The 13,341-nt window shown below is 43.4% G+C and overlaps 1 protein-coding gene across 1 annotated transcript in view; it reads left to right on the top strand.

Moving 5' to 3' along the window:
- FSTL4 (follistatin like 4) overlaps positions 1–13,341 on the top strand; it is a 1,347,217-nt gene that overhangs the window by 428,483 nt on the left and 905,393 nt on the right. Inside the window, exon 4 of the mRNA XM_078653328.1 lies at positions 11,452–11,572. Coding sequence (XP_078509454.1) covers positions 11,452–11,572 — 121 coding nt within the window. The remainder of the gene's footprint in view (positions 1–11,451; positions 11,573–13,341) is intronic.

Below are 13,341 nucleotides of genomic sequence, written 5' to 3'. Positions count from 1 at the left end.
CCGAAACTTCGACTTTGCCCCGGTCCAGCATGACCTAAAGTAATCTTTTTAGCGCTACTTGCTTCTAAGCACTTCGCTGCATTTAGTCCTTTAAAATTCTAAATCTCCTAAGGAGGTTGCGAATGGAGAGTCCCTCACGGGCTAGAGGGGGGGGGGGGTGGGGCGATGGCGGGTGGATTTGAGCACTGGACGGGGGGGCCAAGGGGGAGTATGGAACGGGGAGTTGGGGGGGCGGGTGGCGGGGTTTCCTATTGGAGGGTTTTTCACAGCACTTCCTATATATCTATGCTTTTGCTGGTCGGGTTGGTTTTTGAATACTATGCCCTCCCTTTTTGGGGCTCTACTTGCCTTTCAAACGTTCCATGCCAATGTTGGACCAAACAGCATATGCGATGTATGTTTTGTTTTATATGTGCTGCTTTCAATAAACAGATTTAAACCTAAAATTCTAAATCTCAAATTCCATGCCTTGGACTTTTGTCGTTTTAGTCAGAATATAATAATCTATTTTTCTAAACCTGTGTGGAGTCTTTCTGTGGTGTATTCGCTGTGTTACTGTGTGAATGTTTTGCACAAATACTTTAACCATTGCCTCTTTAGATAAGCACAGGTTATCATTTAGCGTGTAGCTTACCCTGACTAGAGTGGTGGTTTCTGCCCGACCTCAGCCAACCATAGCCTAGCATGCATATTTTTTTTTTGTATTTATTTTTATTGAATATAAAAACAAGCAAGGCATAAACAAGATACAGAGCGCTGTTTCGTGCATGAGGCCAGACAGTGAATAAGATAAAATCAACATTACATGTAGGGGGGGGGGGGGGGGAGTCGTAGGGGCAAACAATAAATAAAAATTACAATCAGGGAATGTAGGGCTAGGGAGACATTGGAGTATCAGTATGATCTATCATTGGGGGAGTGCATATATCTCCTCGGTAAGCGTTCCATAGTCCCCATACACTTTGCCATTTTCGCGGACGACCCCGGGCCACATACCCAGTTTTTTCACGAAACATGCACCAGCCCATGTTTTCTTTCCAATGTTCGACCTGAGGTGGCCTGTGCGAGCCCCACAGTTGCGCAATGTCACGTTTTGCTATCATGGCACCCAGGGTCGCCCATTGAGTTTGAGCCACATTATAGTCCGTGGGCTCCCAGACATTCAAGAGACAGCGCCTGGCTTCCGGCAGAAGAGAGACACCTGTGACCTCTTTCATCACCTCATACACTCCGTTCCAATAAGCGACAATCTCAGGACACTCCCACAGAATATGAAGAAACGTTCCCACCGAACCACAACCCCGCTTACAAAGCCCCTCCTCCGAGAAACCCATATGGACCAGACGGGGACCAGTGACATAGACCCTATGCAGAGTCTTGAGTTGGACCAGGCGAAGTCTCGCAGGGATCCCACTAGCAAAAACCGACATCAAAGCATGGCGGACCTGGATATATCGAAAATATTCAGAGTCACTCAGCTCATTCCGTTTTTAAAACATCAAAAGACTTCACCTGTCCCTTAACCCACAGATCTCCCACCTTGTTAATTCCAATGAGATCCCACTTCTCAAACCCCTTGGATTTCCACAAGTTGCCGAGCCTCTTAGAGTCAAAGAACGGGGTCGCAAGGGTCAGTCGGCCCCTCCAGCCCAGTGAGGTGGTAGCATCATGCCATACACGGACGGCCGTTCTAGTCGGCCCAGATAATGACTTGATCACCGATGTCGAGTATAGAGCTCTATAGTAGTTACCCCCCGGAAGCAACAGTTTATCCAGCGCGAATGCCGGGTTCAGTGCAGGGCCATACATGCCATGATTGATGGCACCGAGTTGGGATGCCCAATAATACCTTCTGATGTCTGGGAGGGTGATGCCCCCGTCGTACCACGGAAGTGTTAATTTCGTCAGAGCAATACGTGGGCGGCCATCCCATATCAATTTCCTCTGAAGGCACTCAATCTTACGAAAGTAACTGGCGGGGACCACATCTAGCGTGTTCTGGAGCGCATACAAGAACCGAGGAAGGGAGGAAGGGACATCATCTTAAATAAGGCAGCGCGCCCAAGTGGGGAGAGAGGGAGCCTACGCCAACCCAAGACATCACGCTGTAGCCTAGCCAGGGGCGGAAGAAGATTGCGTTCGTATCTAGCTGCCGGGTCTGCGGTAATCCAAATACCCAAGTACTGAAATCCCGCCTGTGTCACCTGAATGGGGCAATTAGGTGGAGGAAGGGGCGGGTCACCCGAGATCACGTATAGGTAGGACTTCGCCCAATTAATCATCAAACCTGAGTTCCTCCCAAAGGAGGCTAGGACATCACAGAAGACCATCAGGGATTTCCGGGGCGAGGTCAGATATAAGAGAATATCGTCTGCATAAAGCGAGATACGATCTTCGTGCTCAGGGGACCACCGAATTCCTCTTATAGATGGCTCCCAACGAACCCAGGCGGCTAAGGGCTCCAGGGCCAAGGCGAACAGAAGGGGTGAAACCGGGCATCCCTGACGGGTGCCACGCCCAAGACCGAATTGAACCGAAGCTCGACCATTCACCACCACCTGCGCCAGGGGGTCCTCATAAAGAAGACGTACCCATCCTATGAATCCGGTACCAAAACCGAATTTGGCCAGTGCTGCCCAAAGATACGGCCACTTGATAGTATCGAAGGCCATCGTGGCGTCTAAGGACGCCAAAACGGCAGGTTCACGCAAGGACGTCGCTCTCGCGAGAACTCCATGAAGCCTTCTGAGGTTAAGGGCGGTATTCCGGTGCGGAATAAAGCCGGATTGATCCGGATGAACGAGATCACTAATGACCGTAATCAATCGGTTCGCAAGAACCTTAGCCAGAATTTTTGGCTCAGCATTCAGGAGCGATATAGGCCGATAAGACCCACACTTATCTCTTGGTTTCCCTTCTTTATGAATAACGACAATCGTCGCCAGCCGCTGGTCCCGAGGTTGAGTGCCACTTTTACGAGATTCCAAGAACATATCTCTCAAATAGGGGGCTATCTTATCAGGTCGCAACTTATACAGTTCTATCGGCAATCCGTTCGGTCCCATGGCCTTACCAGAACGCAAGGAACGAATTGCGACGGCAACCTCGTCCGCGGTTATGGCAGAGTCCATAAGAGCCCTATCTACTTCAGTAAGTTTGGGGAGGGCTATATCTTGCAACAATAAGTGGGAGTCCTCTTCCGGTCGGTCTGAAACAGGAGAATACACAGATTTGAAGTGGTCCGCAAAGCACTCAACAATCTTAATCGGATCAGACACTTGTGCACCACAAGCCATCTCAATCTCAGGCACCACGCGATTAACTCTCTCTTTTTTGTCCAGCCATGCAATCAATTTCCCTGCCTTATCTCCCACATCAGAGAGACGGCCCTGTTGCTCACTGAACATAGCCTTGGCCGCCTCCGTGACCAACGCCTTGTAATCTAATTGTTTTAATCGCAATAGATGCGTGTTTGCGCGGGTAGGGTCTTGCTCCAGAACCAACTCCAGGTCTGCTATTTCTGTTTCAATCTTGACTACGGCCTCATCTCTTTGTTTTTTGACACCTGAGATCAGCGACAAAGCCTGCCCCCTCAAAACCATCATAAAGGCCTCCCAGAGCGATATAGCAGACGTCACAGAACCCTCATTTTCCAGGAAGTATAAATCAAGTGATTTTATCAAGTCGGACCGTGTTTTAGGATTGCGAAGGTACCAGGAATTAATTGGCGCGACTCTCCCCTCTGAACCCACGGAGAGGTCAAGTCGGAGCCAAACAGGAGAGTGGTCAGAAATTCCTCTAGCCATGTGCCGAACGTCAGCCACAGCTGCCGCTTGTGCGGCAGGTACCAAGACATAGTCAATTCTTGAGAGACTACCATGTGCACCAGAGTGAAATGTATACTGTCGCTGAGAGGGGTGCAACAAGCGCCAGCAATTAGCCAGGCCCAAAGTACCAATAAAATCGTGTAGCCAGCTCTGTGAGCCCTTAAGGTCTCTCGGTGGGTGTCTATCAAAGGTACCCGAGACAATAGCATGCATATTTTTAAAGGTCATTTAATAAGGAGTCATTGATAAATATGTGGCAAACCACCTTCTCCTTTTCCCTCCATGTATGGTCAGTGCTGACATATCCCACCAAACATCATCCTTCCTCTCACCCTTCTTCCATGAACTATCTTGCACCATTATTTTGCATCCCTCAAACAACATATTTACAAACTGTAGACATGTTTTCAGCAATTTAACAAAAAGCTTCCTCAAGTACACTCTAACTATTCATAATCACATCACAGTTATTTTGTATTTCGAACATAGACATTCAAAAGGGTAACCATGGACATAAAGTCATCCTTAGATTTCCTTTAGCATCTTTCTCCGTTATAATGCAAGAAATTAAATTCTCTCTTCTAATTGCAGCTCTCGTATCAGATTGAATGGTGAACTGATATGTAAAACTGTACTCCATTAATAATGAGATTAGGAGCTTTCTATGTCACTTCTGACTTTGAAAGGCTGTTCTAATTAAATACAGAATGGGACTCCATAGCACAGTGTTATATTAATTCGGGTTTTTCTCTTCTTCTGGCTTCTCATGTTATTACTGGTTCCCAGTAGCTCTTTTAAAATAATGTAATACTTTTTAAACTTAGCCAAGATATTGGTTAGTGCTTTGCTATTGAACTGCCACATTATCAACTCTACGGCTTTAACTCTGTAGTTGTAGATTTTCTACCACATATAAAAAATCAATTAGAATTGCGTGAAAAGTGGGATTTACATATTGGCTCTGTTCGCATCAAGGGCTGGATGTACAACACTTTTTCTGGTCATAAACGGCCCGATTCACATATTTGCGACTGGAAAAATGCTTTTTCAAATGTGCAAAATCCAAAATGTGATTCGGTAACTTGTTACCGAATTGCAATTTGCATTTACGAGTCAGTATTTGGAAGAGGCGTGTTTTTGGCATCCTTTCCAAATACTGAATCGGTATGGTATGTATTACTGCTTTGCGATCAAATTCGATCCCAAAACAGTAATACTTTACCACCATTTTAAAAGTTGTGGTAAGTCATTTTCGAAAATGGGAAGGTGTCCTCTTGAGAATGTTGAAAAAATATTTTTTAAGAGCAGGATATGGCCTCATGGACTACTGCCTACTCTTAAAAATTTTTAATTCATTGTTAAAATTTTGGCTTTTTAAAAGCATCCTGTTTTCCTTCAAGGAAAACTGGTTGCATTTTAAAAAACTAAAAAGATTGCTTTATTACCAAGCAATCAAGGACGTTGTGGTCTGCTAACCTCAGTAGGCCACCATCCCTGTCATGGCTGCGATTCCTAATGGGTCACAAATTGCTGCCTATCTCATTGATATTAATGAAGTATATCGATTTGCGAATAACTAGGAATCAGTATTTAGAAACAAAGGGTCACATGTACCAACACTGGAAATCGAGATTACGTAATTGAGATTTTCTGTGCTCTCTATTCCTAATGAATGAAACTCAATGTGTGATTCCTAGTGGGTCAAACGTTGACCTACCTCATGAATATTAATAAGGTAGGTCGCAATTTACGATCCATTAGGAATCGCTAAAATCACGGGGATGGTGGCCTGTTGTGGTCAGCAGACCACCATGACTGCTTTTAAATAAAGCATTTCTTTTTCAGTGCAGCCCGCTTCCTTAAAGAAAGACCAGTACTGGCGAATCTCCACACTCTACAAGAAACTGATTGATTGATTGAAAGCAGAACTAGAGCCACCCTTCGGTCTTCCACCCCTTTACTTCCTCAGTAGCTGCAAACAACTAATCCCTTTTTTTCTTTTAGTCTGTTCATTTGCGATCACTTTCATTTTAAGGTCTTAATTTACTGCTTTTGGATCCATGCTTATATATAGTTACCAATTGTTGTAAAAGGAAAAGGAAGAAGACAAGCTATCAAAGAAATCAAATGGAAAGCTTGGGTACAAAAACTCTGAAATGGATAAACCTGGAGGGCAAAATTTCGGTTTGACTCCAAGATACCGAATTAAGGGCCTCATTTATGTGGCATCAGAAAAGGGCAAGAATGCACCGTATCTATCAGATACAGTCCATTCCTGCCTGTCCTTTTCCCCTGCGCCGGTGCACAATGGGCTGCTGTGCGCCAACGCAGGCAACTTTGCATCATGGTGCAATTGTGCCTGCGTTGCAGGGATGATTATTTTTGTGCAGGAAACAATCACAAGAGTTTTTTTTTCCATAATGCAGTACACATAGAAAAAGGAAAAATGAGGAGAAATAAAGATGTTTCTCCTCGTTGTGTCTCCCTTATGTCTCCCCTGAGGAGATGTACGTTTTTGGTGCTGCCTCAGAGTTACCATTTCTCATAAATCTGGGGCAGTGTCAAAAAGCCATGGATGTTGCTGGAAACGCCCTCAGCAACACCCATTGCATGCCCCTTTAACACTGAAAACATTTGTTAAAGGGAACCATATTTACGTGGCAGCATTAAGCCAAAAAAGTGGCTTAGTGCTGCCTCGTAAATATGGAGCAGGCTCCTGAACCACAGAATGTCACAAAAAGTGACGTTCCGGAGGCGCAAGGGGACTCCTAAATGAGGCTCATAGTTTGCAGGTACTTCCAGTCAACCCGAGGTATGTAGTATGGCTCATTGACCAAAATCCTTCCCCGTTAGTGCCCTCTAAATAGATCAAGGATGTCCCATAAGGGTTGATGAAAGGAAGAAGCAAGCACTTCTTCAAATTTCTACAACTAGAATGTTTTTCAGTGAATAGTACTTGAAGAGCATGAGATCCTTACACCCTCAGGCAGAGGAAAGACAATCCATGCTAACAACACCTCCCCCGTCCCCATAATGATATTAGTGTTGGAAATACTTGAATCTGCCTTCTGATGACAGATTTTAGCGGACTTATTAATACACATTGTAAGAAGGTTGATTATAATTTGTGGTGGGCAACTGCCCACCTCTTCTTGTCAGGGTGGACTCTCTGAGTCACTAAATTAGCCTCAGTTCAGAACTCTGGTAGCTTTGGCACAGAGCAGGCAAGCTTAAATTATAGAAATGTGTAAAGTATTTATGCAGTACCAAAGCAATTATAAAGTAAAAACACCAAGCAATACAAATTCGAAACTAAATCTTAAAACTGTAGACAAATGTAATAAACAAAATCACAGCAAAATGAAAAAAACAATAATGGTGAAGGGAGATATACATTTTTAAAGTTTTATGTAGAAATAGCGAAAAAGCACTACACATCAATGCTGTTCTAAAGAAGTTGTAGACTAAGACCTAAGGGAGATTAGAGGCTGACCACGATGGAGCCCTGATCGAATATACCAAGTGGATTGGTCCCAATGAGCAGTCTGGAAATCAAAAAGTTTCTAAGTGCCACTTCAGAAAGGGACTTTGTGACTTTTTTGAAGAAAAGTTCTCGAATTTCTTCCAAAACCAAATGCAGAAAGGGACCTTGTCAATCCTCTCTGAGCAGGCCGCTACTAAAATATTAGTCGCCACCCTGGTACAAAAGGCCATGTGCTGAAGAACATTGGACCATCCGAAGCACTGAAGATTTATTGCCGAAAATGTCCCAGATTTTTTTTTTAGAGATGTAGGGACTGCTGTGCAGGGCGGCTCTGAAATACAATCCAATGCCATGGAACCACAAGTTGGATACTTTTTATGGCATGGCTTGCTTAAGCCATGAAGGCAAACTTTTCAAAATGTTTCACATTTTCTTCTGATGTCCAAACAACCACATGAGTACACTTCTAAGGCACCCAGGACACCAGGAGGAGGAACTTAGGGCCTGATTACAATGTCAGTGGGTCAGAAACCGAAGGCTCCTTGGTGTCGGACCCACTGACATCTGCCCCTGCGGTCCACCACCGCATTATGAAGCAGTGGGCGGAGGCATCTGGTGGAGGAGGCATCCGTTGCGCTTTCAATGTGCTCAAGGAGCCCATCGGTGCATCGGAGGATCAGTAATCCATACAATGAGGGCAGTACCAGCTCAGGCACCTCCATAGGGATTACAATGTCCCTTTCCACCTGCCCTTTCATGGCGGTTCACCCGTCTTGAAAAGGCAGGCAGAAGGGGACTTTGGGGGCCCCTAGCAGGGCCCCTTCCCCCCTAGCCCTATGCTATAGAGCCTGAGGGGCACCTATGGTGCCCCCCTAAACATCTCTGCACCATGGTGCCTGCCACATAGTGCAGGAATGTATTTAATGTGTTTATTTTCTATTGGGGGTGTGCTGCAGCCCTCAGCAAACGCCGCAATAAAAAAAATGCACATTGCAACCGCCATGAAGGCGGTCGCACCGTGGTCAGGGCAATTGGCCCACCGAATTCTAGTCAGGCCCTTCTGCTTCCGCTATGGTGCCTGTCAGACGAAAGTCCCACTAGCATCGTAATCAGGCCCTTAAAAACTATCATGTCGTCAGGCAACCGCAAAGTCCAGTCCAGTTCCCGTTTTTACCAGTCAGCTAGTCACTTTAGGAAAAAGGCCTCATGCAGCTACTTGTTGTGTTCCTGTAGCCACAGACGAGGTCAGTCAATTTACCCTTGGAGTCCATGTCTTTGTTGTGGGTACAAGGGGTAGCATCTCCAGTCCTTCAGGGCTCCTGTCAGGGAACAGGAAGAAGGTCCAGTCTTCTTCTCATGTTCCGCTTGTCCTTAAAAGGTTTTTGGGTGAGTGCCTAGGAGTGCCACCTTTATTACAGGCACCTGCCAGTGGATGGTGCTGACTCCTGTTTCTTCTTCAAACTATAGGGTAAAAGTTCCCTAGTGCATCCCTGCCAATTTTGCAGCAGTTACTGTTTACCCTGCTGCAAACGATCCTACAGTGCACCGTCTTTCCAAATTCCAAGGTGAGAAAACACTTCTCTCCTTATGCAGAGCTTGTATGTCCACTCAGAGGTGTGGCCAGGGCAATGAGCAGTCTCCTCCTCTGTGGTCCCTCTAAACTGATTCTGGGAGTACCGTTACCTTCACTAGGTTTGGTGCCAGCTTGGTCAGGGGTACAATAGTTTGGGAACCACAAAACATCTACTTGTGAATGGGCAGAGCCCTATGAAGTAAATAAAGTTATGGGCCTACCTCAAATGGTTTCCCTGCCAGGGTAAGAAAAATCCATCCCCACTCCCATGTCTTTGTCCTTGCTCTGGCAGCAGTTTCCACTCATTTGGGCCACATACAGGCTGGGCAGTGGCTGGAAATCTAATGCAAATTAGCCTCCAGCAGCTTCAAGCAGGGTAATGTACAATTTTAAAAGTTACATTTGCCATATAGTTCTTAAAAATGCAACTTCACTACTAGATTGGATTTTTGTTAAATATAAAAATGAAGCATTTCAATGGAGTCTGTAGTTGGTACACATCAGAAGTTAAGTGCATAATCTATACCTTCACTTTTCCTACAGTCCTGTTGCAGCATGACCGTTGACAAAGTTGCTTGGCCCTAATCACTAGGGCAACATATTTCAAATGTCAATACATTTCTCTTTTAAATTGTATACACCTTACCTTGTGGGTAGTAAGGTGTGCTTGGGGATGACATTTAATATTTAAAATCAGTGAATCCTACTTGTCAAAAGTATGATTTGGACAGGTCTGTGCTGCAGAGTTCAAGCTACCGCTGTCAGGCTGCACAAGGGAGGCATGAAGCCAGCAAAAATAGAGTGTATTTAATGGTTGAGGGGTACAGCTCGAAACATGTTGGCACTCGACTAGGGTTCCGGACTCATTGATTCACCGGATATACCTAGAGACCCACCCCGTTTTTAATATATCTACTAGGAGCAAGAATAAAGTAATTCCGATCCCTAGTCAGGTATTTTTAACTCACACCACTCCACTCACATATTTCACTGCACCACACATAGTCCTCACTTCAAGTGCTCCTACGTAGTTCGCAAGTCGCAGCACGCCTCAACCGGCAGCGGGTTGGGATGGCCCCAATTATGAAGCATGTCACCGTGAGGACACTCCGGTGAGTTAGGGGACTCAAGAAAAAGGATATCCTTTCCTTTTTTAAGATTACATCTATTACAGATAGTGATCAGCCTCCATAGCTAGGTTCTCTATCCGGCATTCCGGCATACTTGATTAGGAGGGCAAACCTAGCTACCATCCCTCTAACTCCCCCCTCTTTTGTATTTCTCTTTGACAATGCGGGCAGCACCTCCTGCCCTGAAGTGGTCTCAACAGTGTGATGTTTTTTGCCACCATTTCACATTTTAAACTTATCTTACAGATAAGTTGGTTTGTCGTTATTTTAAAGCCTAATCAGTTATGCTGATCATAAAGATGCTTTGTGCTTTGAATGGAAACCATCTGAGCTTGGTCTATACTGGAGTTTGTGGTTGTTTTCCTAACTGTTGGAGATCTGTCTGGCTGCTTCACATAGGAAAGCTTCTAACGGATAAGTGTGAACACCTGGATTACTTGTATGATGTTATTCATTAGACTTGAGTAGGTTTAGGTGGCAATTAGCACTTTCATCATTGATATTAATATCAGTCAGTAAGTCAAAGAAATGTTTATTTAGACCAATGGTCTTTAAACCACACAATCACACATATGATCATAGTTAGCTTGCCATCTCAGATTAAGGCAAGAGATTTGGCATAGCGCGCAGTATCTTAGTTATGTTTTGTCAGTGTCCATACTATTGCTGAGGTCCGGACTGGTATAAAGGAGCTTAGAATATGCCACTTACTAATTGAGGCACGCATCTCAGCGACTCCGTCCCATGATAGCAGAGCTGCAGTTATAGTGCAGGGCATAATCATTTGAAGCAGAACATATGGGATATGAAGCCTATTCATGATGTTTAAAACAGAAGTATTCAATTTACTTGGTCCTTACAAGGACAAATGATGGCATTTAATTGATTGATCAGGCGCATATAGTTCGCACAACACAGCCGTGTGTTCAAACCACTTATGTTCCAGCCACATGTCTGAGATACCCTTTGCTACGTAAATTTGGTGATGCTGAGATAGAGGGCATATGTAAAATACATGTCCCTGTAAAAAACAAGAGCTGATTCACAGAATCATCTATGAGTTGGAGAAGTAGTACTACAGGAGTACTCTTTTATGTTCCTTTGTGAATCATCCCAGAGCTTATACCTCCCTAGTTGTAAAAGTGCAAAAAGGGCACAGTGCTTGTTGTTTGTACTAATTTTACATGAATATTGCCTGAAGAGTCCCATTGTATTGCTACTGTGGATGTTCTGGAGATAATTCACAAAGGCATGTAAGAGTACATAACAGAGTACTAGTGCACGTTAACTCTTTTTATACTTCAAATACCTTCTAATAGGGCCCAAATCAGCTAGGAGCAAAAACATATTATATGTAAGATGTCTTGTATTGATCACTTCGATATCATCATTATATTATCATTCATTAGTGTTTTGATTTGTGTCCCTACCTATCAGTTGGAAAAGCAGGAATCTCTTGAAGAGGATTTCTTGGACTGCACCCCCGAAGACCTGCTCAGATTCGATGACTACAACAGCGATGGCGTCCTGACTCTCCAAGAGCTCTACACTGCATTCCGTAAGTGGCCTCCTGCAGATACTCTGCTTCATTAAATGTAAAAGACAAATCTCTGTGGTCACCTCTAGCTGCCTCTTATTGTCCCTCGTGCACTTATGGAGGTTTTGAGCCAAGAGAGAACACTCCTACTGGCTGTAGAGGTCCTTTGGTTTATTGATGACGAAATATTTTATGAGCTACATGATTAATATTGCAATAATTTTCCTTGCTTCCAATTTTTTTTTCATTTGTTTTATTTTGTGACATAATAAAAACTGTTGTAGTTTTATGTTTTGTAGTGCTACCTCCTACCACAAATTGTAGCTTTCATTTTCTAAATGCAGTGGTTCAAGACGTCTGCAGCAGAAGCTGACACGCAGTCTGTGCTAAAGCCGGAAAATGAAAATTACAAGAATCAGGTCTAGAAAACAAAACAATCAATCATTCCTGGATTTAAATTGCGAGATGCCAACGGTTCTCATATGGATTTAAAGACGCATTGATATGCAATAGAAATGCACTTAATCTCGCGCCCTCTTACAGCCGTCTAGCGTGGCCATGATTTGAAGTAAAAATGCGACATATATATTTTAAACAGGCCATTAGGTATATTGGGTGTTCTCTCGCGCGTGTTACCAGCTCCATGTGATGTCATTAATCACTGCATAAATGTGTGTCGATTTGGCAGTTGGAAATGTGAATCTTCAGCCCTCTAGGAAGTGAATGATAATAATTACGCTATTATTATTATTAGTAGTAGTAGTAGTAGTAGTAGTACAGGAATAATAGTAATAACAATAGGAAAATCAGGATAATAATAATAATAATATTAATAGTAACAATGATAATTATTGTTATTATGTTATTTTTTATTGTGGTTGCTATATGGCTGCTGATATGAATTTGCATATGTATATGCCTACAATCGTTATCAATATTTTAAATATTAATATTTTTATGATTATTATTATTCACTATGCAATAATATTACCCAACCTTTGTTTATGAAACATTATACCTGCTAGGGTTGAAAAACATGCTTTATGTGTACTTTCCATTGACATCTGACTTGAATATGAAATCGGAGTGCAAACAGTACTCTGGAGATTTGGGATTTCGTTTTGCTGAAGTAGAGAAATATCAAAACATTATACGACCTTGGCGCACTGTAAATTATTTGTATTAAAGTTGCACTATCTTAAATCTACATGTCATCCGATCTTTGCATTGCTTTATTTTTGGTTTATAAATCAACCAATGTATATGTCTACTTATGTATATGGAAGTACATTTTCCAAAGTAAGTTAACATCACTTCTTCAGACCTGGGTTACTTTATTTTATTGGATAATACACTTAGCGATACTATCCTACTAAATGACTACTAATAATTTTATAGAGACATATTTTTTATGCTGTTAGATGGTGATAAATAATATACAGGTTCCAGTAAAATCGTTTGCAAATAAGAAAAATATGGGCAGTAAGACAATTTGGAAACCCCTTTTAAAACTGGATTTATCCATCTCAACTTGCACTCTTGCAAGAGAGTCTCACTGAGAAAAACCCACACTTTTGAACCCCCTCATTTAATAGGGTTACTTCAATTTGCTTGTGTTACAAATGGGGTTTGCGGTTGGCTAGGGTATGCACCTAAGAAAGGCGGAACCCCCCACTCTAGTCAGGGGAAGGGAGTTACACACCCAAGATAACCCCTGCTCAACCCCTTGGTAGTTGGCAGAGCAGTCAGGCTTATTCTAGAGGCAATGTGTAAAGCGTTTGGCAACACAC

Source organism: Lissotriton helveticus, chromosome 7 (genome assembly GCF_964261635.1).
Source record: "Lissotriton helveticus chromosome 7, aLisHel1.1, whole genome shotgun sequence".
NCBI classification, from domain to species: domain Eukaryota; kingdom Metazoa; phylum Chordata; class Amphibia; order Caudata; family Salamandridae; genus Lissotriton; species Lissotriton helveticus.
Note: the sequence above shows the minus strand (reverse complement) of the source record. Positions and strands in the feature narration are given on the sequence as shown.